At 34.2% G+C, this 26,929-nt stretch overlaps 1 protein-coding gene across 1 annotated transcript in view; it reads left to right on the top strand.

Annotated features, from left to right (window-relative positions):
- Positions 1 to 26,929, top strand: part of LRP1B (LDL receptor related protein 1B) — a gene marked incomplete at its 3' end in the record, with an annotated part of 1,833,965 nt that overhangs the window by 1,730,873 nt on the left and 76,163 nt on the right. Inside the window, exons 80-83 of the mRNA XM_082841888.1 lie at positions 6,502 to 6,618; positions 8,318 to 8,491; positions 10,300 to 10,425; positions 17,195 to 17,359. Coding sequence (XP_082698014.1) covers positions 6,502 to 6,618; positions 8,318 to 8,491; positions 10,300 to 10,425; positions 17,195 to 17,359 — 582 coding nt within the window. The remainder of the gene's footprint in view (positions 1 to 6,501; positions 6,619 to 8,317; positions 8,492 to 10,299; positions 10,426 to 17,194; positions 17,360 to 26,929) is intronic.

Genomic DNA, 26,929 nt, shown 5'->3' with positions numbered 1-26,929 from the left:
TCCCGGACCGGGGCACGAACCCGCGTCCCCTGCATCGGCAGGCGGACTCTCAACCACTGCGCCACCAGGGAAGCCCTGGGTTTGTTTTTTAGGTCCTTTTCTTCTCTTGTGTTTCGACCTTGGAGAAGTTCTTTTAGCATTTGTTGTAGAGCTGGTTTGGTGTTGCTGAATTCTCTTAGATTTTGCTTGTCTGTAAAGCTTTTGATTTCTTCATCATATCTGAATGAGATCCTTGCTTGGTAGAGTGATCTTGGTTGTAGATTTTTCCCTTTCATCACTTTAAATATATCGTGCCACTCCCTTCTGGCTTGTAGAGTTTCTGCTGAGAAATCAGCTGTTAACCTTTTGATAGTTCCCTTGTATGTTATTTGTCATTTTTCCCTTGTTGCTTTTAGTAATTTTTCTTTGTTTTTAATTTTTGTCAGTTTGATTACTATGTGTCTCGGCATGTTCCTCCTTGGGTTTACCCTGCCTGGGACTCACTGCGCTCCCTGGACTTGGGTGGCTATTTTCTTTCCCATTTTCGGGAAGTTTCAACTATAATCGCTTCAAGTATTTTCTTGGGTCCTTTCTTTCTCTCTTCTCCTCCTGGGACTCCTATAATGGGAATGTTGGTGTGTTTAATGTTGTCCCAGAGGTCTCCTAGGCTGTCTTCATTTCTTTTCATTCTTTTTTCTTTATTCTGTTCTGCAGCAGTGAATTCCACCATTCTGTCATCCAGGTAACTTATCTGTTCTTATGCCTCAGTTATTCTGCTATTGATTCCTTCTAGTGTGTTTTTCATTTCAGTTATTGTATTGTTCATCTGTTTGTTTGGTCTTTAATTCTTCTAGGTCTTTGTTAAACATTTCTTGCATCTTCTTGATCTTTGCCTCAATTCTTTTTCCAAGGTCTTACATCATCTTCCCTTTCATTATTTTGAATTCTTTTTCTGGAAAGTTGCCTATCTCCACTTAATTTAGTCATTTTTCTGGGGTTTTATCTTGTTCCTTCATCTGTTACCTAGTCCTCTGCCTTTTCATTTTGTCTGTCTTTCTGTGAATGTGGTTTTCATTCCACATGCTTCAGGATTGTAGTTCTTCTTGCTTCTGCTGTCTGCCCTCTGGTGGATGAGGCTATCTAAGAGGCTTGTGCAAGCTTCCTGATGGGAGGGACTGGTGGTGGGTAGAGCTGGGTGTTATTCTGGTGGGCAGAGGTCAGTAAAACTTTAATCCACTTGTCTGCTGATGGGTGGGGCTGAGTCCCCTCCTTGTTTATTTTTGGCCTGAGGCAACCCAGCACTGGAGCCTACAGGCTCTTTGGTGCTCTGGGAGGGCTCCCACCAAGGAGTATTTCCCAGAACTTCTGCTGCCAGTGTCCTTGTTCCCACGGTGTGCCACAGCCACACACACCCCCTCCCCGCCTCTGCAGGAGACCCTCCAACACTAGCAGGTAGCTGTGGTTCAGTCTCATATTGGTTCACTACTCCTTCCTGCTGGGACCTGATGCTCACACTACTTTGTGTGTTCCCTCCAAGAGTGGAGTCTCTGTTTCCCCTAGTCCTGTCAAAGTCCTGTAATCAAATCCTGCTAGCCCTCAAAGTGTGATTCTCTGGGAATTCCTCCTCCCATTGCCGGACCCCCAGGTTGGGAAGACTGATGTGAAGCTCAGAACCTTCACTCAGTGGGTGTACTTCTGTGATATAATTGTTCTCCAGTTTGTAAGTCACCCACCCAGCAGTTATGGGATTTGATTTTATTGTGATTGTGCCCCTCCTACCGTCTCATTGTGGCTTCTCCTTTGTCTTTGGATGTGGGGTATCTTTTTTGGTGAGTTCCAGTGTCTTCCTGTCGATGATTGTTCAGCAGTTAGTTGTCCTGTGAATGTATTTCTACTGCCAGTCCTATAGTGCCGAGAGGCTCACAGGTGCAATTCTAGTTTTAAGGGGACCAATTATTATTTTTATCCACATTTAAAAGTGTCATTTAGTATATTTTGTTAATTTGATTAATTTTCTCATTGTATATCAATTAGAATTCTGTAAGATTTAAAAAGTCCACACACCACATGTAAAAATTTATTGCTTTATTTCATGCCGACCTGCTTAATAAGTGAATTTCTTAATATTGGAAATGCTAGTCTTATATAATTAGGCAGAATTTTATTCCATCAAGCAGAAACATCACTCGGTGTTGTCTTTATCTTTAATAACTCTTAAGTATGGCATGCCAAATGTTATTGATATACAAATGAGTCAAAAACAAATCTCAGAAGATTTTTAGGAAATAATAGATAATTTAGATTTTATAAATAGCACATTACTAGAAAGTAACAATGAAAAGCTGGCAGTTAGTCATTCTGCATCTGTATGTATATATGCATGTTATATGTGGGAGGACGTGCACTTATGCAAATATATTCTATAAGATATCCTTACATGGATGTACATTCATTGCTCATGTCTTCCTAGAAACATCTTAGACTTATTCTTACCTATATTCTCTCTTTTGTTGGTGTATGTTTATAAATATTTGACCTGACTCCAAAGTTATTATATGAAATCAGTAACTATAATAATGCCTCTGTTTCCCTCCATGTGTAACATCTTGTTCTTTACGTTTGGGGTTTAAAGGAAATTCTGTCTTTCCTGATGCATCCATGAATGACTCTGTGCACTAGGATGCAGTGCATTTGGTTATACTCTGTACTTCAATAGAGTGAAGGTGATATCAGCATTATGAACAGCAATAGGAATAGATAGAAAATTGTCTCTGTCCCTTTATATAACCTCTGTGCATTCTAGGGTTGGAATTGTACTGATCGGATAGTTAGCCCACTACCCAGACAGCCCTGTATTTGCTCACCACCAGCACTGCCATTGCCTCCTTTCCAAACTCATGAGAATACCTCAATTTTCTGGGCTTTGAAAGCACTCGTTATCTCCAAACTTGGTACTCCATAATCTACTGCTTTAATGATATAGTAGATCATTGACTCCTTAATGTATAATCTATGTGCCCAGCAAGACCATAACAGGTTAAACCAAAACCATAATGGATATTCTTGTTATATCCCCTGTAGAATGTTATAGTGCCTGTAATTAGTATGTGCTTAAGACTAATTATATGTTGAATGAATGAAGAGATGAATGCGTGCAATTTTTAACACTCTAACCCATGGTATGGTATTAAGATCTCTTTTAACAAATGGCACACTTCGTTTTGTTAGGCCCTATATTAAATATAAGAAGCATAATCTATATTCTGATTCAATCAATTGTGTGGTGGTTGAGTAGGACGCTCCATGAGAGCAGGAACATGATCTGTTTTATTCTTTGCTACATACTAGTACCTGGCAGTGTATGGTGCAAGGGAGTTGCCTTACAAATATGTATTGAGTTAGTGAATTCTGTGTCAGATAAGGATACTTTCCAGTTTTCCCTGCAGTAGAAGGGCATGTAGAATTACATGAGTCTGATTTAAATACCATATTATTTGATATCCAGAAGCTTATTTATGTTACCTTTCCCTCCTCTCAAATCGTGGCAATTTCTGAGAGAATAAACAAGTACACACTGGCCCTGGACCAGTCGTAATTATTTGATTCACTCAGTAAATTCTTTGTCATTGACCAACAAAAGATCTCTAATTAAATGAAATAGATAAAAACTTAAGGACTATTTTGCAATTCCTTGATACATTATTTTACTAAAATTCATAAGTAGATATGTGTGTGTGCATGTATGGTGTGTGTGTGTGTGTGTGTGTATATATATATATATATATTACATATATTACAACTTTAATGTAGTTCGGAATCTAAGACCCTATGTAGGCAACCTATCTCAAAAAATACTTTTAACAATTTTTTAAAAATAAATTTGACATAGTGGTAAGTATTTTTAGTTTTTTGGACCCCTCTTATACCTCTTAAATCAAGAATAGGGTAGTGCACACCTGTTGGGTGTTACTACCTTACAAATCTTGACTTTCCTTTAACACAAAATGTATAAAATCTTTCCTCTCTTTCTGAAAACATAGTGATTTTAATTTATTTCTCTCTCCAAGTTTTCTCTCTTAAATATCACATTGGTACTGTGGTCATTTCTCATAAGATTTTTTTACCATTTTCTTTCTTCTTTTTAGTTCATTGTGGAAATAGGGGAACTAGTGGGAAGATCTTGGAAAATTTCAGAGTTCAACAAAAGTTAGATTCAAAAATCCCTAAAATGTAACAGTAGTCTTGATATCATGGGAGATGTTTAGAAAATGAATACACAATTAGGGTCATTATCATGTGCTCCTAAAACTTACTGAGACTTTATCTTTCATAACACTTCCAAACTGTGATTCCATTATGCTTGATTAGAACAAGTATGACATTTTATTTTAAATTTTCTGTACTTACACCGACTTGGTTCCAAATATTCACCATTCCCAGTTCAGATAAGAATAACTTTCCTGGGAATTGATTTTTCCCCCATTTTATTATTGCTTCTTTGTTAAAGACAAAAAATAGATGTGATATTTTTAAAGATATAGAAATGAACTTGTTCTTTCATATAAACTTGACTCATCTCTATAACAAAAAAGTAAGTTGACTCCTTTTTTAACTTTTTAATTTAAAAGACTATCTGTTTTATTAAAAGGCTTAAGGAAAAATCAAAATCATTGATTTGTGGATGTGGGGGAATATAAATCCCACTCATCTAAAAGCTTTGTTATATAATTTTTATCTAGATGTAATTCAATCCAAAATAGTATGGTATGGGACTGGAGATGATGAAGATGTTTGTCTAAAGCCTAGACTAACAATGCAATGTATGACATGTTTGAGAAATTTTTACTGCTGCTGAATCTGAGGAAACAATATTGGTAATTAAATTAGATTACACACCCATTGTCTTCTTCTTTTATATGGTTAACAAATTTAATATTCAAATGTAGAGACGCATTATGTTGGGAACAGCTTTTTTAAAAAAAAAGCTCCTCCCTTGCACCATACGCTGCCAGGTACTAGTATGTAGTATTGTATTACACTGGTGAGAGAGAAAGAAAAGCGTTTTCAATCTTTCTGAGATAACCTTTTTGAAACAGAATGGCTGCAGCAGGAAGCTGGATGGTTTTATGGTTCATGTTACCCATAATTATACATGAAGAAACAAAAACCTAATTCCCAGCATAACTCAAAATAACAAATTAATCATTGAGCAGAAACTAGTAAAACATGGGCCACTTGTTTTCATTGTTAACTCATTTCTCAGAGGCTGATTGGGCATAGAACATCTTTATATTTTACTTGAGGAGAAATATTTATATTTAGTTTGATTACATTTGGGATAGATCTACACACTGAACTGAAGAATTATTCCCAAATGAAATGAAGCATGATATGCTTTCATTTTGATTGTTAATCTTGGCGCATCTACACAGGAATACAATTAGTGTAAACTCGAAAATACTTTTCATTCAGTTGCCTTGCCATTGAGAGGTACCTCGGTTTTTTTATTGAATGAGCTGATTCAGAAAGCTCTTTAGCATTCAGATGCCAAAGGTATTTTGATTGCATTGTACTATCAAAGTATGTCATATCTAAAGACTAGCTATGTTGTAAAAATTGAATATCTATAGCAGTGAGGATTTGTTATATAATTCATATGTCATAGATCTTACTCTTCTATACTGAATGAAGTTTACTTAAGGTATTATATGTGTTGATATCTGTGCAAGAAGACACCGGCTAGACTGCAATCACATTATGAAATATAACATAAAAAGTTGAATAAATAGCAAAACATGATTTTTTACTACATATTATGTTAGTCCATTGGTATTCACTAACAGATACTGATGATATAAAGAAGGACAAACAGTCTCAGAGCAAATTAATGATTAGACTAAAAAAATAGAGTGAAAAATTCAAGTATCAATACAACTAGAACCTTAATTAAGAAATTTACTCTTCATTCTTCCCTACTATAAACATCAATCTTTAGTCAATTTATACTTCATCCTGCACACAGGTGTTTCATAACACTGTAGACGAACTCCAAGTGGATGAAAGTATCTTATGATTAAGCCCATGAACCTTTTATATTCTGAGAAATGCACCTTCATGAAAAGATTCAAAATATAACTAATTACACTGAATTATTTTAAATAATGGTTGGGTAAGTGATTTAAATGATGAAAGTATCATGGGAAATTCTTTTAGAAAATAACCATAATTAAGAAAGCAGTGTAGAAAGGAAAGATATCTAGGGTGGCTTTCCCTATGTGAAGTAAGATTTTTTTGCCACAGTTTATTAAATAAATTCTATGTAATCTATACACATGTATTTCAGATAGGGATTAAGCTATTTCAGTTTTTCTGATTTTTGCACTACTGTGATATAGACTGGGTAATTTCTAAGATGTCTGAAGAAAAATGTCAATTATAATAAGACATTAAAAGAGCAGAAACATAATTTTAAATAACCTCAAATGTATTGCTGTTATTTGTCTGTGTGTATTGATTTTGCAGGCCTGGCCGTGGATCATTTCAGTGAACGGATATACTGGGCCGACCTTGAGCTCTCTGTTATTGGCAGCGTTCTATATGATGGCTCTGATTCAGTAATCTCTGTCAGCAGCAAACAAGGTTTGTGAAGTGCTCTTGTTTTTGCTTTTAATTATCACTGAAAGTATTAAATAATGATACATAAATATAATATGAAAGCTTTACATTCTGTATTTCCTCAAATTCTCTCTCTTTTCAACTTATAGCTCTTACTGTTCCTTACAATTTTCATTCTTACTAGAATAACAAAGAGGCCAGGCCAGAAGAACTTCTTGACTCTAGAACAAACGTGGTCCATTGCTACCCGGATTCAAAAAATATTCATTCTGTTTTTTGCTTCCATGGATGTTCTTTTCTGAGCAGAACACTTCAAGTAATCGAGATTAGTGCCTGTGAACGCTAATTTTTATTTCAAATTGCAGTGATAAGTAGGAAATGAGTTATTGTATATAGTAAAACATCATAGTAAAACTTATTATTTTAGGTAGTTGATAGGGATATTCTCATCCATGTGAAAAGCAACATGTAAAAATGACAACTTACCTCTCACACAAGTGACTGCAGAATCTACATGTGCTCTTCTTTTGTGGCACCCTTTTATATCTCCATCTCTGTGTCTACCTCCTATTTTTTACTCTCATTTTTGACTCCTTTCTGTGTCTCACACTTTTTTTGCCTAGCAATCTCAGTTCTTTCTGATGAAACTAATTGATTTCCCTTCTGTTCTTCTTTCCCTTTCCTACCAAAACTGCTTACCTATTTAACACCAATTGTTCACAATATATACTTGAGGTTTTTATATTTACATATTTTATTTACTGAATATTGCTTTGCTTCCTTTTTTTTTAAACAAAATCAGAGAAGTTTCAAGAAAAATAATTGCATTGAACTTCCACTGTGTCTTTACTGGAAGTGTGTGTTTTTTGTATGATAACCCTAGATGGAAAAAAATTCCGTATTCACATAATTGATTGCAAAAATTTACCTGTTTTAGCTTAAGTGTACATTTTACTGTTTCAAGGAACATTGAAGGAAAATATGTGTTAAAAGGCATTTTATGTTTTACAACCTTTAGATAGTAAGTGAAATATAAATGTTATATTACTTGTTTAAATTTCAGTACCAAAAGTTATATTTCTTATAAATTCTCTCAAATAATAGCCATTTTGTAAAATATGAAAAAATGTTATTATTATTACTATTCTTCTCAGCCATACTAGTCATATGTATGATTACCATTTGCCAATTTGTTTTCTTAACCCCATTTCTAAAACAGATAATAGTAATGCCAAATTTTGGAGGAGGATTTTACTGTTTAAAATCAGTTCATGATTGATTGATAAAATTGTCATTCAGGTAATCTAATTTGACCATTAATTTTATACAGAACACAAAATGATAATTTTGTAAATTCCTGGTTTTGAGCAATGGATAACTTTGGCCTGTAGGCTTTTTGTTGTTGTTGTTTGCAAACTGTACAGCAGAAAATATTACTGTGTATAATATGTCCCCCAGCCAATGCTTTGTGTTGGTGATGATGATTAAAGTGATGATGGAAGTGTTTTTTATGTTCTGAGTGACAAGTTTAATATCTCGCATATTTCTACTGCTAATAAATTAATCCTAACAATGTTACAGCTAATATTAAAAACATTCTAATTCTGAAAGGTTTTTTATGAACAGGAATAATATTTTCTATATGATCTTGGATAAACTTAGTTTTCTTAAGTCTGAGTATTTATATTGCAACCCTTACAACTGCATTTTTAAAAAATTCTAGGCTTGTTACATCCACACAGGATTGATGTCTTCGAAGATTATATATATGGAGCAGGACCTAAAAATGGTGTATTTCGAGTACAAAAATTTGGCCATGGTTCAGTAGAGTACCTAGCTTTAGATGTTGATAAAACAAAAGGTGTTTTGATTTCTCATCGCTATAAACAACTAGACTGTAAGTATAATATTTTATACTATTATCTATATTGACAAAGTTTCTTTCTTATGACTCTCAAAATAAAGTATTTTTAAATTCTTAACTCTATTCATGGCTTAACCCCAATAAGTTAAGTTCACTTTAATTTTGGTATAACCAGACTTTTCAAATTACCAAAGACAAGAAATAAATAATGCAATAGTTGCTATTTTTGCAAAAACAGGTATGAAAATTTTAGGATTTGTTTGTATTTTCTTGGAATTAGAATTAACTTTGTTATAAAAATTTGTCTCTTATTTTGTGTTTTTCTAAATTCTTAATAAAACTTTGTGGGTCGATAGATAAACCACGCAAGTAAGGAAATTTGTCATTAGCCTTTTTCACTCTCTGATAACCAAGTAAAAATCATAGCTTTAACATTTCATCTTTAAAGGTATCTGAGGAGAATGTTCCCAAAGGTTGTATTTTCTCTCATGGTTTATGACTTTTATTGTTACTTTCTCTCCTAGAAAAAAATAGGTAAATAATTGACATAGTTATTTTGAAAGATGTGTTTCAAACAAAGCCATAAAAAATATCGAAGAACAAAGGAATAAAATGTGGCTGAAATGCTAATGATCTGTGTTTATGTATGAGTTCACCCTTCAAAAAACTTTCAGATTTACTTATAACTATTCTTTATGGCAAATAAAAAGGGATTGGGCTTCCCTGGTGGCGCAGTGGTTGAGAGTTCGCCTTCTGATGCAGAGGACACGGGTTCGTGCCCCGGTCCGGGAGGATCCCACATGCTGTGGAGCGGCTGGGCCCGTGAGCCATGGCCGCTGGGCCTGTGCGTCCGGAGGCTGTGCTCCGCAACGGGAGAGGCCACAACAGTGAGAGGCCCGCGTACCGCAAAAAGAAAAAAAAAAGGGATTTAATCTCATTTGGTATGATGGTCTGGAAAGGTAGCAACTGATATTTACCAAATCAGTTTTGGAAACAGATTAAAACAACATATATTCCCCTAAAACCTTCCTGAAATTATATTCAGTGTTTTGCTACTCTTTGCTAATGATCTGACACATATGGTTCCAAGGTTAATATGAGGACATTCCCTCTCATCCTCTAGTTCTGTTTGATTCATATTCATAGTCAAATATCTCCACCTTCATAAAAAATAAATAAATAAAAGTCTGCCCTAAGTATAATAGGTGTTTGATTACTGGTTCTTACAGAATGAAAGCCACTTTCATAGTCACCATTTCACTACCTAGATACCATTTCTGTTTCATTCTAATGATAGATCCTGCATGGAAAGCCACGCAACAGCTGTGGCTGCAGAGGATACCGATTGGATAGAAATATAGACAAAAATAAATGTGGTACCCATTTATCCATGCACACAAACTCCTATCTGATGGAAAGCACACCATATTAAACATGTTTTTAGGGAAAAAAGCCATGGTTTGTTTGTGTTCTGACAGACAACTACATATGGATTTTAAACCTTTGTAAATACCAGGGGGAGCTGTTTCTGTCTGTTAAACCAGTTTTGAAACTACCTAAATTTGCCAAAGGAAAAGTGACAAAGTATGTGCTTGAATAATTTCTTCTCCTTCATGGGAAATGTAAAGTAGGGTAAAGTTTGTATTAATGTTGAATGTTGGGTAGTAATTTCTTTTCATCTATAAAGGAGAATTGGAATATTGAAATAAGATACTCCCAGTAAAAATTTGATGTTATTTCTTTTCAACATTGCTAATTCATCATTTCACCTTATTGAATTTTATGTTTTTGAAACCTATTGTATTTATAATTATGTGTTTCTTTTGTTTTGTTTTGATCAGTACCCAATCCATGCTCGGATCTAGCATGTGAATTCCTCTGTTTGCTGAATCCTTCTGGGGCCACCTGTGTGTGCCCAGAAGGAAAATATTTGATTAATGGCACCTGCAATGATGACAGCCTGTTAGGTAGGTAAACTTCATTATTCTGCAAGTAATGAATTACTGTATACAGTAAATGTTCACAACTACTGAAACTGAGCCGTATTAGCTACTCAGTCATCACTGATATTTCCATGATATCACTGGTTCTTGAATGCCTGTGTAAACTATTCTTTTCTCTGATGATGACTTCCCATCAGTTCTTTCTACATTTGTTCACAAAGCTGCATTGAGCACTTACTGTGCATCGAAGACTAGATTAAGAACTTTGAAGTCACACACAGAATCAAGAGACCTGTTTATATAGCTCCTGTATCAGTAAAGATAATGATATTTCTGAGGGTGCCATTCTGCTATTAGTTTCAACCCAACTCCCAAATCCATTTATTCATTTAGCAACTTTATATATGTTTTGTGTGCCAACACTAATTTAGAAACTGATGATTAATTTAGAAAATAAATCTTAGTTTCCTCTATGTAAAATTTGATTAACAGTAAATACTACTACTACTAATAATAATAATAAATACTTTGAGGGCTTCTGAGCAAAGCATAACACTAATTTAGAAACAAAGGACTAAGTTAGAAACAAAACTGAAAATATTTCTTCATTCAAGAAGTTTATATTTTAGAAGCTAGAGGTCGGAACAAACATTTAAAAACTTGAAATATTATTTCAGATGCTAGTATGTGTTAAATAGCAAAACAGAAAAAAATCAAATGAAAAAAATCAAAACTGAAAATAGTGTGATGGGAAAGGGAAAGAGATGTCTCTTGGATATCCAGGCAGACTTTCAATAAGTTTCCTCATATTCAAGACATTAGCCATAATGGGAAAAAAATGCTACTAAGAGAAAAGAAAACACATTAATTTTATGTCACAGACAAAAATGCAGTGCTGCAAAAATCACTTGAGGGTCACAGCAAACATTTTTCCAATGAGATACACAGTTAGGATCTCTTCATAGCAGGGCTTCCCACCGGTTGTATTTCTCTGTTTAAATGAACTCCTCATGTGAACACAGTGTCTTTGCCCTCAGTCAGCATCTATACCCCCATATCATTGTCTCATTGTTCTCTGCTGGGGGTTATGCCAGCTGAAGACTTTTGCCTTTCCTAAGGCACTCAGTGTCTAAAACTGTCACAGCTCTTTCATTTAATATGTATTTTTAATCATTTGATATGCAAAGCTGAAGAGGTTGAAAAGATGAAATGATGAATGACACAAACACCAATAAATACTTATGTGAATAGTGATATAAGCCACAAAAGAGACAGACTTTATGCTATTATGAGGAATTAGATGATTATCCAGTTAGAGAATTGATTAGTTCCTATAGAACATGACATTAGAACAAGATCTGCAAAGATAGATTATATTTAGATTAAATAGGAATGAAGGAGGAGGACACTGAGACAGAGGAAACTGTCTGAAAAGTCATGAAAGCATGGACTGTAAAGAAAATAATGAGTCATTTATTCCAGTTAGTGTGTAGGATGTGCAAAGTGCTGTTGTGGGTGGCAGTTGGAACATTCTTAACGGAGAGCTAAATATGAATCATGACTGGTATTTTGGATGGGTATTTTAGTGCCAGTCATTGAAAAGGGATGCTGTCACTGGTACTAGGATGCACCCTTCCTCTACCAATTCTCCCAACTAGAGTTGCCATGATCTCAATTGTGATGGTAGAATAAGAGAATTAAATGAACATTTTCAAACATTATCAGGTACATTTTTCACTCACTGCTCTGACACAGTCACAAACTCTATACTTAACATCTCAGAAACATATTCTTAAAAACGTCAACAACTCCTTCCTTGTGGAAGATGTGCCTCATTTTCACTAGTTCCACATATACCCATAAGCAGTGCTCTCACAGATGCCTCCTATGTGCCATGTCTACTTACACTATTGTTTGGGTGGGAGAGACCCCTGGGAAAGAGATGAGTGTTCTGCACAGAAGTACACAGCTTGTGCTACCAGTGTGACTTTTACACTGGTTCAGATATTATAAGTGTGTTTTTTTTTTCTTATGGTCAAGTTGCGGACAGCTTTTCTTGTTTTCCTTTTATAAGTAAATAAGACTGCCTCTTCTACATAACCTCCCTTTTTCCTCTTTGCTTAATGCAAATAATTTATTCAATAATACAAAATCAACAAATATACAGGAAGAACATGGTCTGGAGTAGAGCTGAGGTGGTGCTTTGGATTAAGCCAAGATCTGTCACTTAACTAATATGTTTGGCCCTGTACTCCCTCAGTCTCAGTTCCTTCTGTGTAAAATTGGATTAACAATAAATACTACTACTACTGCTAGTAATAATAATAAATACCTTGAAGGCTTATGAGCAAAGCATATTTTAAGTATGTTATATATATATATATATATAATTTCATTTAATCCTCACAAAACTCCAATGATATTATACTGTCATTGCCCCTATTTTTACACATAAAAAATTGAAGTATGGAGAGGCTCAATTGACTGTCTAACAATACTTAATAATGGTGGTACCCGAAGGTGGACCTAGGCATTCCACACTCTTAATCATCACATAATACACTCCAGTGTCTCCAAGTCACCCAAAGTACCCATGTCCAGAGTCATTGGAAATACTAGAAATAACATACAGAAAGTGCCTAGCACAATGCCTTGTAAAAAGTAGACACACAGCACTCTAAAATAAATCTGTCATGAAGTAAGCAAGAAAATGAAGCTATTACCAAATTGTATAGTTTTATGTTTTAAATGAGGAAGCATTTTGTCTAAATATACAAAGATCTAAGACTTTTTTATAAATTTTAGTTTTACTATTTCAATCCTGCTTGAAAGGCAGGGTTACAGAAACCTCCTCAATGTTTATTTTATGATTTAAAAGAAAATCTTATATTTTAAATAATCTGAGTGTTAAAAAGTATTTACACTGGCCTCTGTATATGAGCCTTGGTAATGGATGGCTTGAACCACTTCAGTTAGGAATATAATTAAGTGGATTTTAGAATTATTGATTGGTGAAGATAAAAGCCAATTAATTTTTTCCTGACATTAGCATTTGATACAGCCAACTTTTTCAGCTCTTTATAATTACTTGCCTTTCTCTAGCTGCTATTGTTAAATGATGAGCACCCTGAGTATTTTTAATCTTCATGTAAGAAATTTGAATTCAAATGTTATGTGTTCTTGGAGAACTGTTCACCTGCTCTTCCCTATAGTTGATTATAATTGCTGGAGCTTGGCTTCTGGGGGTGATTTTGTTATTGACAAAAGCAGCTTCCTTTTTCATTATAGAACTATTACAGTTAGGTTTTGAAAGAATGTAACTCTACTTCCATTTCATCAGGCAGTGTTATATTTTTTAAATTTCTGGTGCCTAATGAGGCACATTATAGAAATGCACCTGTCCTAACATGTAGAGATTTTGAATACCTATGTATTTTTACACAGAACATCTACAGGTGAAAATGAGCCCTCCCGTAACAATCCTAACTGTGATCATAATACCTTAAATATTTATCTTCATTGTTCACATTCACAACTCTAGTTAGGATATTTCATGCTGAATGAGTTAGAAATGTTTTGGTAAATTTTAAATTGAGCAAGCATGTTTCACTAGAGATCTTTCTTGAGAACGTGACCTCTATATTCAACTCTTTGCTAGAGATTCCCACTTGCATTTATATAGGTATCTCCAATTTAATATGTTCAAAGATAAAACAACACTTCAGGTCCTATTGGCCTCGTGTTAGAAACTGAAGAATTATCCTTGTTTTTTCCTTTCCCTCTGATGTGATTTTTGTCTTCTAGTTACCTTCAGAATATGTCTACATTATCTATCCCACATTACTCTATTTTAGGCCATCATCTTATCTAGCCTGGACAATTTAAACAGAGTCCTAATAGTCCCCCTGCTTTCAGTTTAACCCCTACCAGTACAGTCATTCTTGGACTTTTTAGACTTTTCAAAGACCTAACATTGCTATGGGGGCAAAGTCCAACATCCAAGGATCTCCTATGACACTCTGCTTATCTCTTAAAATTCACTTCTCTCTTTCAGTTCCTGCCTTCACACTCTGTAATCCAGGTCCAGTCACAGTAACTTTCATTCAGTTTCAACAATGCTCACCTTCTGGTATTCATAGATGCCACTCCACCTGAGCTATATTCTCAGTGCGCCTTATGGGCACTCAATACCTAATGCTGAATAAGAATGTTACTGGGTAATTTACCTAGTAAGTTCCTCAATTTCCTGTTGAAATTTAACAATACACCTTGTAGACCCAGATTGCAGGTCTTCATCCTCATTCTATTCTAGTATGGCTAGAACTCAAATTCTCATTTGTGTGTATGTTATATACTTAAAAATTTACAAAGTTTTATAATTTTGACTTTTACTTTCCAGTTTCTTATTTAATTTAATATTCACAACAAACCTATGAGTTAAGTTGCACATTTGTCCGTAAGGCTATCTTAAAGTAGAAATAACTAAGGCTCAGATAGGTTAATTTGTATGCCTAGTAAGGGGCAGAGCTAGGACTTAAAAACAGGTCTCACTACATCAACTGTCATTTTCTTTATACTCTGTGTATATAGTGCCTCATGAGACAGCCCTTCATATTACAAATGCAGACTTTAGTAATGCCAACCTGAAGCCTCCCTACATGACAAAGTATTGGAAACTGCTTTGCAATGCCGAAAATCTCGAAATTTGTCTGACACTGCTGATAGATGGTCTCTGGTTATGACAGTGGTTATGATACTTGAATTATGTGTCATTTGAAGTCACTGAGGCTCTTTAAGATGTTTTTGTGATTATTGCAGTGATAATTATTCAAGCTTCTGTTATGTCTGTGCCAATGTATCTTGAGTGAACAATATAGGCTGTTTTGATTTTATCTTATTTTGTATAAAGTAAGCATGACTGTAGAAAAAGGTATTTTTTGAATAGAATGCTCTTAAAATATTGTCAATTGTCTTTATTCCATTGGACATTATGTCCTGTTCTATGTAGAGCAGTAGTTCTAATGGAGCAAGGCCATGTCTACACATACAGAAAAATAATGTGGAAAATGATTCCAAACCAATCTTTATCATAAATCAGACTCATCATATTTTTAAAAATGATTTTGTGACCCCCAAGGAATGACCATCCTTTCTTTCTCTCAGCCAAAATGTATTATATAGGCAGATTTTGCCTAATTATTTTATATATGGAAAAAAATGTTTCTGACACTGTTTTATCACCATCTTGTATCAAATCTAAGTAATTTTTAGTTTTGTGTGTTAATATATAGCTGATAAGGATGTACATCAAAGAGTATCTTTTCATTTAAATGTTTCCCTATACTAAAAATTATATGTTTTTGTATATGCACACTATACTATATATATGCACTATACATACTATATATATACTCCCTACATACGAATGAGTTCCATTCAGAGAGCATGTTCGTAAGTCCAATTTGTTTGTAAGTAAAACAAAGTTAGCCTAGGTACCCAACTAACACAATCAGCTATATGGTACCGTACTGAAATAGGTTTATAATAATTTTCACACAAATAATACATAAAAAACAAACACAAAAAGTAGAGAAAACTTTTTTTTTTTTGAAGATGTTGGGGGTAGGAGTTTATTAATTAATTTGTTTGTTTTTGCTGTGTTGCGTCTTCATTTCTGTGCGTGGGCCTTCTCTAGTTGTGGCAAGCGGGGGCCACTCTTCATCGCGGTGCACGGGCCTCTCACTATCGCGGCCTCTCTTGTTGCGGAGCACAGGCTCCAGACGGGCAGGCTCAGTAGTTGTGGCGCACGGGCTTAGTTGCTCCGCGGCATGTGGGATCCTCCCAGACCAGGGCTCAAACCTGTGTCCCCTGCATTAGCAGGCAGATTCTCAACCACTGACTGCGCCACCAGGGAAGCCCAGAGAAAACATTTTTAATCTTACAGTACAGTACCTTGAAAAGTATAGTAGTACAGTATAACAGCTGGCATACAGGAGCCGGCAGCGAGTGAACAGGCAAGAAGAGTTACTGACTGGAGTAGGGAGAGGAGGTGGGGGAGGGTAGAGCTGAAGAATCTTCAGCAATAGGAGACGGAGGGCAAGCTGCTTTTTCAGTCATGCCTGACGTTCAGTACCAGCTACATCACCGCTGCTTTTACGCTTGCTTCCGGACATCCTGGGCTTGAAATAAAGATACTGTACTCTATACAATACTGCACAGTAAAGTACACAAAAGCACAACCACTTGTAGAGGATACAGGCACGTGACAAAGTACACCAGGCACGTGAACTAACTTATGTGATAGGACATGCAAACACACGTTGGCATCTTTGAAAGTTCGCAACTTGAAAGTTCGTATGTAGGGGACTGTATATATATTTATCTTACATATTTCGGTTTGGTTTAATATCAAACACTTCTAAAAACTAGGCCATGTTTGCCCATATCATGAAAAAACCCATATTGGTTGGAATATATTTTATTTTTAGAAAGTTTCAGTTGGTTTTATTGTTTAATGTTTTAACAAATATAAGAAATGGTAAACAATGCTTTAAGCCTAAAAAAGAATAAAAGTTAATTCAATACTTGTGTTCACCATTCAACAATGGTTGAAATCTATTTCTCTATTTTCAGATAGTATTTTGTTTCTTCTACGTTTATATTAGGGGTATTTATTTTTGGAATTTTATGGAAAAAAGTGAATCTTAGTATTTAATTTTTCTTTATTTGAATTTTTCTTATTCTACCACCTACTGAATGGCATGCTAATTTGTACACTTCTTCTTATAACCAGATGATTCATGCAAACTGACTTGTGAAAATGGAGGAAGATGCATTTTAAATGAGAAAGGTGATTTGAGGTGTCACTGTTGGCCTAGTTATTCAGGAGAGAGATGTGAAATCAACCACTGTAGCAACTACTGTCAAAATGGAGGAACTTGCATGCCATCAGCTCTAGGTAAATAATTGAGTGGCACTGTATATTCAGATCATCTGTAATTTTCCTTATATGTGAAAAATCTACAGAAAATACTTAATGCTATGAATATAATTCCTGTTGTCTTAACAAATACATTAACAAAAATTAAATCTAATAATTAATTCAACGTAATCAGTGGCATTTTTTCTAAATTGAGTATATCAATCGAAGTCCAAGTCACAAAATTTAACAATAATAATGATGATTATCTTGTGTTAAGTGCGTACCATTGACAGGGCTCAGTGCTTGTAGATATTCTGACTCTGGCTTAAAATGATGAGGCAAAATCAGTTTTACAAGCCTTATCTATTTGACTCCAAAATCTGTTTTTTTTTTAAATTGAAGTTTGCCTAATGCTAAAACTCATGTTATTAAAAATTAGATTTATTTTAAATATATACATACTATATCAGTACATCTTAGAGCATCATAATTTCCATCTAAAATCATAACTACTCTGTTTTCATTGCAATGTAGTATATTCAAAACATATTGCTTTGAAAACATCAGTTTACTACATATTAGGATATACTTGAGATTCTTACTAATTTATGCTATATCTGTGCTCGCAAAAAGTGTTTTCTACAGCACATAAGTGAATACTAAAACATATTTTCCTACTGACTTCTATTAAATTTAAAATATGTTCCCACTGGAAAAAAATTAACCATAATACATAATAGAAATATAATTTGCAAATTCCAGTATTAGTGCAAAGAAGATTATGCAACTATTAGAGTGAAATCTATGTACATTTAATTCTCCTACGATAACTGCAGATTTAGGTAGTCAGATAGAAAAGCAATCCATATGATCTTCACATCCCCTATGTGGTTAATTTCTTTCTTACTGGGATTTCTCACTGCTTCTATTGCTTAAGCTATTCTTTGAAGTATTTAGCATAATGCTAACAAAGAGCCACATGAAGCAGCATTTTCAATGGAGTTCAGGAGAAGCAAGCTGTTTTCTGATTTGCATTCTAAGAGTAAAAACAATACTACTTCTTTGATAGTTTGATAGTTTTATACCTATAAATATGTTGGACTTTTGATTAATTGATAATTAAGATAATTGTAACTACTCAATAGAATTCTGAAAAAATATTCAGCAGGTTGATTGAACTAAAAGAGGCACTAGGAGTCTTACTACATATATTCATTCTGCCTGAGGGGGAGCTAGTCCATAAAGTATATTCTATTGCTGTGGGAAAAACTGTAGTATTGAGACCTTCATTGACTATGCAAATGAGAATCCATTGAATGTACAGTAAAGGGGTGTGACCTGTAATTATATTTTAGCAACACACATACCACTTAGCTTTAGGGAAGAAACTTCTCTTATGCAAATGAGTTGTTTAGAGTTTTATTATTTGTTAACTTAATTTTCTCATTAAGATAAAAAAATCTTTGGGTTGTGACCAGATGATTTTCTTATATTTACCTTTGGAAATATTTAAGCCAGCTAGATAAAGAGTTTGGCACTCCAAACTATGGCTACCTATTCAACCTGCAATCAATGCACAGGGACAAATCTCTGTGAAACATTGAATTTGCTATCCTGTTAATGGATCCTGAAATATATATAAATACAGCACAACTTTTGATGTTTCATTCAAATCATTTGTGCAGACCTTGCTGCATTCTTAAAATCCATAATATGTCAAGTTTATCTATGCACCCAGAGTATTAGATCTTGATTTACATAGATAATATGTTCAGAAAAAATTATATTTCAAATTAGTAATATAAATGAGTTCTCATATGAATTCAACTTGAGATATAGCCATGTCGTTTATTGTCTTATAGCATCTAATAATTAATAATAATATAATAGCTAATTAAGTCATTTACAAAGCATTTTTCACTTTTAAAAATGTGGTTTTATAAAACATTGTTTGGTATTATAGACTGTAGAACCTCATTATCTCCACACAAATGTTAATTTGTGAAACAAATCCCAGTGGGCAACTCATAGATTTATTCATTGTCGGTTTACTTACAGTTAAGCCTTTGGCAAACTCCTGTGTGGACACTATATAACTAGGGTTTGGGGCAGCCTTAATTAAACTTTATAAGTTTGTGACAGTTGTATAGAACTATAATAATTGAACAAAGGAAATGTCACCAGTTAATTAAAGGCACACATCTGAGAGGCGTAATTAAAATTTTACATGTAGGAATGAATTTTTCCTCATTCCTTAAGGTTTTTTGTAATAAAGAAAACTAAAAACTAGATATATGAGCTGTATCCATATAAGAAGGTACTACAAAATGAAATAGCTTGACATTGATTATATCAACAAGGATCCATGTAGTTAATTTCTGTGACCTGCTCCTAGGAGGCTACATTTAAGATAAAGTTTGCATTGGCAAAGCAATGGAAAATAGAATAAAGCATTGAATTATTCAGTCATTTTATATAGAAAGTAGAGTATAATTTATGGAATTATTTTTTCATCACAGATATAATGGATATCTATGTAATTATATGTACAATTAATCTTCACTTTTATGAATATTTATTCTCTAAGATATGTTCATTCTGTGTGGTATTTTCCATACTCTTATAGATCTGTTATTTAGACTTTTGATGTTTCTATCAAAATGAATCAGGGTTTTCTACACAACTGATTTAGAGGAATGGAGCAAGAAATTTTGTAAATTTGGGAAAATATTCTCAAATACTCCCACTCAAAGTTTGGAATTATGCATAAAGGAAGGCAATTCTAATTTGGGAAGTTTGAATATATGTAAAACTGGCTACGTGAAGAGATGATGGTGCAATTTTTTATAGTAGGCAATTCATTTGTATTGAAGTATTTAAATGAATTCAACAAGAAGACAGCAGAAGCTCTCTTTGTGTTGCCCTCTGTCACCACATCTGTGTATTTTGGCAGTGGAAGATTTTATTCCCAGAAATGAAGCCGGAGGAAAGAGGGCTCTCCTGAGGAAAGAAAAAAATCAAAATCTTCTCACTGCAATGGAAAGGGCCCTTATAATAGCCAAGTAGATGGAGATAATTTTCTATCTCATTTATTCAAGATCTTTCTATCCAGGCCACTGCCCCAAATATGATGGTAGCATATGTGACTGCCATCAATTATGATCAAATATGACTGCCCTAAAAATGTTTGCTCAAAGGCAGGTTAAGTTGGAAATTTGGGGCACCTTTGAAACAGCATGAAACAGATGATGAAGCAAATATACTGATGTCTCTCAAGTCACATATGTATCTGGGCTGTAAAGTACAGTCACCTAATTAATATCTTGATAAAGGGTCAACATACATTTAAACAGTCCCTCTTAGTTTTTCTTTCACTTTATATTTAGATGAGGGCTGTTTTTAATTTAAATTAGGCTTGATGTCTTAGCTCCCTTAACATAGATATTGATTATATTTAGAAAGTGGTAAAAGCTGGATATTTGGTCCTATTTGCTTTTTAAGAATCCAAGAGAATAAGTCGAAAATATAAAATTGAAAACATAAAATAGTTCATATAGTTTAAAAAATAAGTGACATAGGAATATGTAGCTTTGACAAATCAATGGAAGAAAACCAAAAAAACATAAGGAGCAAGTGGCAGAACATGAACATATATGAGCACAAACATATATAAAAACAGAGAAAAGTGGGAAAAGAGGGAGGAGGAGCCCAGTCAGACGCAGGTGAAACCAGCATCCTTAAATCAGTACCAGAAGAAAATGTTCATGGTACAAGCCTTGCAGCAAGCAATTTTGAATTACTCAGCAAGAGTTGCAGGGCAGAAATAGACACACATGTAGAGAACAAATGTATGGACCCCAAAGCGGGGAAAGCGGCAGGGGGGTGGTGGTGGTGGGATGAATTGGGAGATTGGGATTGACATGAATACACTAATATGTATGGAATGGATAACTAATAAGAACCTGCTGTATAAAAAAATTAATTAAATAAAATTCAAAAATTAAACAAAAAACAAACAAAAAAGTTCCAATGTCCTTTAACTAAATAATGTCACTTTTAGAAATATATTCCAAAGGTTACATAATAATAAAAAATAAAATATTTAGAAGTGAAAATGTTCAATGTAGTATTGTTCATAATATAGAATTGGAGATAAAAACCTAAATTCAAGTAGTTAATATATAAAATATAGCATATCTAAAAGATGAATGTTACACAATAAACAAAACTATAATTTTAAACTATGTAATAATAGAGAAAAATAGTCACATTTTATTTTAAAGTTAAAAGCACAAGAAAAAACCTGCTTGTATACTATGAGCCCAACATGAAAAAATTGCATATGTAATAGGTCCTTCATTATACTTCTGTATTTTCTAAATGTTCAACCATGCTTTATTGTTAGAATCAGAAATTAAAATAACACTACTTATTATCATTGTCAGGATCATGATAATTAATATGTATTGAACTGCTTACTAAGTGCCAGGCACTGTTCTTGGCCCTTGAATCTTCATAACAATGAAAGTACGATTCTCTTTAACGGTGCTGCTGGCTTCATGAATCATAGTTACTGGTTCGTTTGGACCATATGGTGAGAGCAGTACTGAACCATCTAGTCTTATAGCTCTCTAGGCTAATGTCAGAAGGCTTGAGTTGGCTTACTTATATTCACAGAAAAGACAAAAATGTTTCAGTCTCATCTCCACAATGTTGGCTAAAAATGAACGTTCCATAAATATAAATAGATTGTGACCTATAATTTGAAACATGTCAGAATATATTAAATAGTACCTGGGGGGAGCTGGATAACGCCCACGGTTCTTTATTTTCTTTGTCAGGCTTTGCTCAATAGTTCTCTGTAATCTTGGTAATACTTAAGACTACCCAACAGCTATAGTCAACTTGCTAAAATTATGTATAAACGGGCACTCACTTTCAGTCCAGGAAAACATTATATTAAGTGGAAAAGTAGAATGTCAAATCTCTTTATCAAAAAGACTAGCAATTTTTTAAAGCATTCAAAACTTTTATTACTTGAATCTAACTCAGAAGTGAAGACAGATTTCACCAAGGAGAGCAGTCTTGGGGGTTAGAGGTCAGGAGACAGGCTTTCGGATTTTAATCCAGTAAGTAACTGAATGATGCTATGATGATTTGTTTCTTGGCTTATTATTTTATTCTGTAGGAAGGAACAAGAACGTAGCTTTTGGGCTTCCCTGGTGGCACAGTGGTTGAGTCCGCCTGCCGATGCAGGGGACACGGGTTCGTGCCCCGGTCCGGGAGGATCCCACATGCCGCGGAGCGGCTGGGCCCATGAGCCATGGCCACTGGGCCTGTGCATCCAGAGCCTGTGCTCCGCAACGGGAGAGGCCACAACAGTGAGAGGCCTGTGTACCGCAAAAAAAAAAAAAAAAAAAAAGAATGTAGCTTTTGTCCAAATAGTAAAGACGTTTTTACTAAAGATGCTTACTTTTAGATAGCATTTTCAGAGAACATTAAATGTAAATGTGTATAAATATGCCCTGCAGTTTAAATGTCAATTAAATGTTTTTATTACTTAGACTCAATGTGTGTGTCAGACTATTTGAACTAAACAATGACTGAATGCATAGAAAACTAGTTAGGTATAAAATGTTATAACCAGGGACAAAAATTTACAAGCACAAGACCAAGTTAAACAAGGTAAGCAGCATGGCTCACATAGAAAAATGAGTATGAATTCAAATAAATTGCTTAAAAAGAGAACCAATCAATAATGTTCACTAGCAGATATCTACCACTCAGAAATAATAAGTATAGTCATGGTCTCCTAAGAAATTCACATGTAATTACTTTTACTAGCATTCTTTCATCACAATCAACCACATTTTTTTCAATTTAATTTTTTAATTTTATTTTTTATTAAAGTATAATTTACAATGTTATGTTAGTTTCAGGTATACAGCAAAGTAATTCAGTTATATATATATATATATATATTCTTTTTCAGATTCTTTTCCCTTAAAAATTACTACAAAATGCTGAGTAAACCATACATCTTCAGGTGTTGTGTTTAGATAGAAAAAAGAGTTATAATTTATTTGTCCAATATTGAGCAGAGAGGTTATTTTGCCTACTAAAATCATACAATATCAATTAAATTAAACTGATGAGTAGCATTTTTTGTTGTTGTTTTTGTTTTTGGGGGGTTTTTTTGCGGTATGCGGGCCTCTCACTGTTGTGGCCTCTCCTGTTGCGGAGCACAGGCTCCGGATGCGCAGGCTCAGCGGCCATGGCTCACAGGCCCAGCCACTCCGTGGCATGTGGGATCTTCCCAGACCGGGGCACGAACCCGTGTCCCCTGCATCGGCAGGCGGACTCTCAACCACTGCGCCACCAGGGAAGCCCAGATGAGTAGCATTTTTATAATCAGCTTAAAAACTGTTTATTAAATAAATCTAGCTTTTAAAGATATACTTACAGTTTTAAATCAAGTTATTGAAAAATGCCAACAACATACACCTTAATAATATTCAAATGAAAATATATGCTTTTGAGAAACATATTGATTGATATATTACTTGACTAAAACCTACCCAGCAAATTTTACTCTAAAATTATTAGCAAGTATGCAGTAATTCAATAATTATAACATTTTGAAAATTTTACAAACATAATTATTGTCATATTATAGTGACTGCTATAATTGAATTCTCAATTCAGGTGCCAAGGATTCTAGTAACTTCCTTATATTATTTTATTTAATTTGAAACACTCTATGTGGCATTTTTTAGATGTAAGCTAGCATGATTAAGTAAGAAAACTAACATCTGAGAACATAGATTATGTCAAAAGTCAGTTCTCTAAGACATTGTCTGTTATCACTGAAAATCATCAGTATTGTCTGCCCATATCAGAGAAATTTCTGTGAGTATATAACTAAAGATAGCATATAGTTAAAGATTCATTTATCTAGATGTAAATTGTAACCACATCACATAAATTCAATGCTCATTTAACAGGGACTAGTGATAAATCTTTATGATATCCATATAATTACTTATATAATAGAAAAGATTTCATTGTTGTTATGTATATTAAAATATACTGTTTTGAACTGATATATATAGATTACCTATAGGCATGTTTTGTTCAAAAGAATGAAAATGGAAAAAATATGCATCAGGATTCCATATGGAGTTTCTTAACAAAGGCAAATATACTCAGTGAAGTTTAAATAACAACCAAAATTGAGGATTTGTTTAATAGCAATACTAAGAGTAATAATAATGCCAATGCTACTATTACTAATAAACCTACAATTATTGAGTACTTGCTATGTGGCAGGCATTGTGACAAGTGTTTTACCAGCACATGGCAGGCATTGCTATCACCATTTTGCAGAATGAGATCCAGAAGGAGATCCAGTGAGGATGTCTAAGTTTTCCAAAGCCACACAATTAATAAATATCTAACCAGGTTTCTTTCTCAGGTCTTCCTGATCTGAAAAAAAAAAAAAAACAAGTAGTTTAACTTTGTACCAAATTTATTTAATTACTATTAAATATTCTTATGAAATATTTTAGAATCAACCATTTTTACTGAGACCGTGATTTTTGGTATATAAGGGCCATGCAAGAACAGTGAAGTTTAGAGAACTCTATGAGATTCCAAGGCATTTCCATTTTTTCTTATGAACATTATAATCTTCAGTTGTGCTAACGGATATTACTAATATTTATCATTGACTATAGATGGTTAGTGATTGTAGTTATGTATTTACCATGTTTGACATCAGCTATTACTGGTTACCTAGTTAAATTTCAAGTTTATTATTAATTTATGTTGTATGAAAATTTGCTGCAACAGTTTATATGAGATAAGCTTCCATTTATCTATAAACAGAAGTAATATATAACTACATTAACCTCCATTTATTATATGCATACATCTAGCAAGGCACTTTGTTAACGTGTAGTGTGGAACTTAATATGGCACTGGGAGAGCCTTCAGTCTAGTGAAATCATGTGTGCTACTGAGGACAATGTTTATGAGAGGAATTTTCTCTCTTAGGGAGTCATGGGAGGAGTAGATGAACCTGTTGAACAGGCAGAGATACCCACACAGGGACGTAAAACAGGGAGTGAAAATGAAGGTCTGAAATTTAGGAAGGAGAATGAGCCCAGAGTCAAAAAATCGAGACTGAGACATTCATATAGGGAGATCATTACTGAAGCCATGAAACTGGATAATATCACCAGAAAGAGATAGAAAGAGAACATAAAGGCAATTATAAAAGAGCAGTCAGAGAAAAAGACAGGGAAATCCACAATGCTAGTGTCTTAGAAGCCAAGTGGAGATAAAATTTTCAAGTGTAGATACTAGTAAATGTAAAATTATGGAGAAAATTTGAGGAGGATGATGATTGAGGAGAAATCTAGATTTAGGAATTAAGAGATTAGAGGTAAGCTTTGCAAGAGTACACAGATATACAGTAAAGACAACACCAACATTACCTTCTCCACTCCTAATCCTTTCTTACCAAGAGGGAATCAGAGTTGATTTGTAGGAGCAGTACTTACATGTTGAGAGATCTGGCCTGTCTTCAGAGGGAACAAAGAGAAGCAACAGATTGACCCATTATTTTGTATATTAAAAAATAAAAACTACAAACCCAGTGAAGGATTGGAATGTGACTTTATGATCGAGGATTTTACTTTGTCATATATTGGTAGAATTGGAAGCAGTAAGTGTAGCTTTCTTTCGAAAAAAGCTCGAGAATGTACCAAAATTTGAAGTTATACAAGTAGATAGATGTGGCAAATATTAGGTTTGTTTTTGGTGTGTGTGTGTTCTTTCTTTTAATGTGTAGGATTAAGCATATTTAGAAGATAAAGAAGACAGAAGGACCCATTCTTCAAAGTTTAAAAATGTTGGAGTTTGAGATGAAGTTTGTGGGGAATACCTGTTCTATCCCAGCACTGCCACATAAACAAATTCAAATTTAATTGTATCTTAAATAAATAATGGAGATAAAGTGTGTACTTTAAGAAAATTTTCAGAATGATTTTTCTAGAATGTTACAGTGCCTTTGTAGACAGGGTCACAGAGTAAGTCATACCTGTAAGTGGTGAATCTCAGTAGGAATAACAATAATATTCAGAGCTAAAATGTAACTGATTGCTTTCTATGTGCCTGGCACAGTGAGAAATGTTTCTCATTTATTCTATGTGATTCTACACAACAACCCCATGAAGTAGGTACTATTATTATCCCCATTTTTACACATGAGGAAATAAACAGAGAGCTGATATTTGCGCATGGTCCCACACCAGTAACTGGCACAGATAGTCTGTGAATCCAGGCAGTCTGACAACCTACACTGTTAAAGTCTTAGCTAAGAATGCTATAGGAACTAGACTGATTAGAGCCAGCAAAGCCCTCCTTCCCCTTCTTCCTCAGGTCAATTGATGCTCTTTCTGATTGGGCTACCTTTACCGGCTGTCAACTCCCCAGCTCCCTGGATGCATCACTGCTATAAATCCATACCTTAGTCATTGTAACAGTGCTGTTTCCTTTTCAAATGTCAAAATCAAATTCAGCTACCTAAAAAATATTTATAAA

This window comes from Leucopleurus acutus (genome assembly GCF_964270905.1).
Source record: "Leucopleurus acutus genome assembly, chromosome: 6".
NCBI classification, from domain to species: domain Eukaryota; kingdom Metazoa; phylum Chordata; class Mammalia; order Artiodactyla; family Delphinidae; genus Leucopleurus; species Leucopleurus acutus.
The sequence above is the reverse complement of the archived record's forward strand: the minus strand, read 5'-3'. Positions and strand labels throughout refer to the sequence as shown.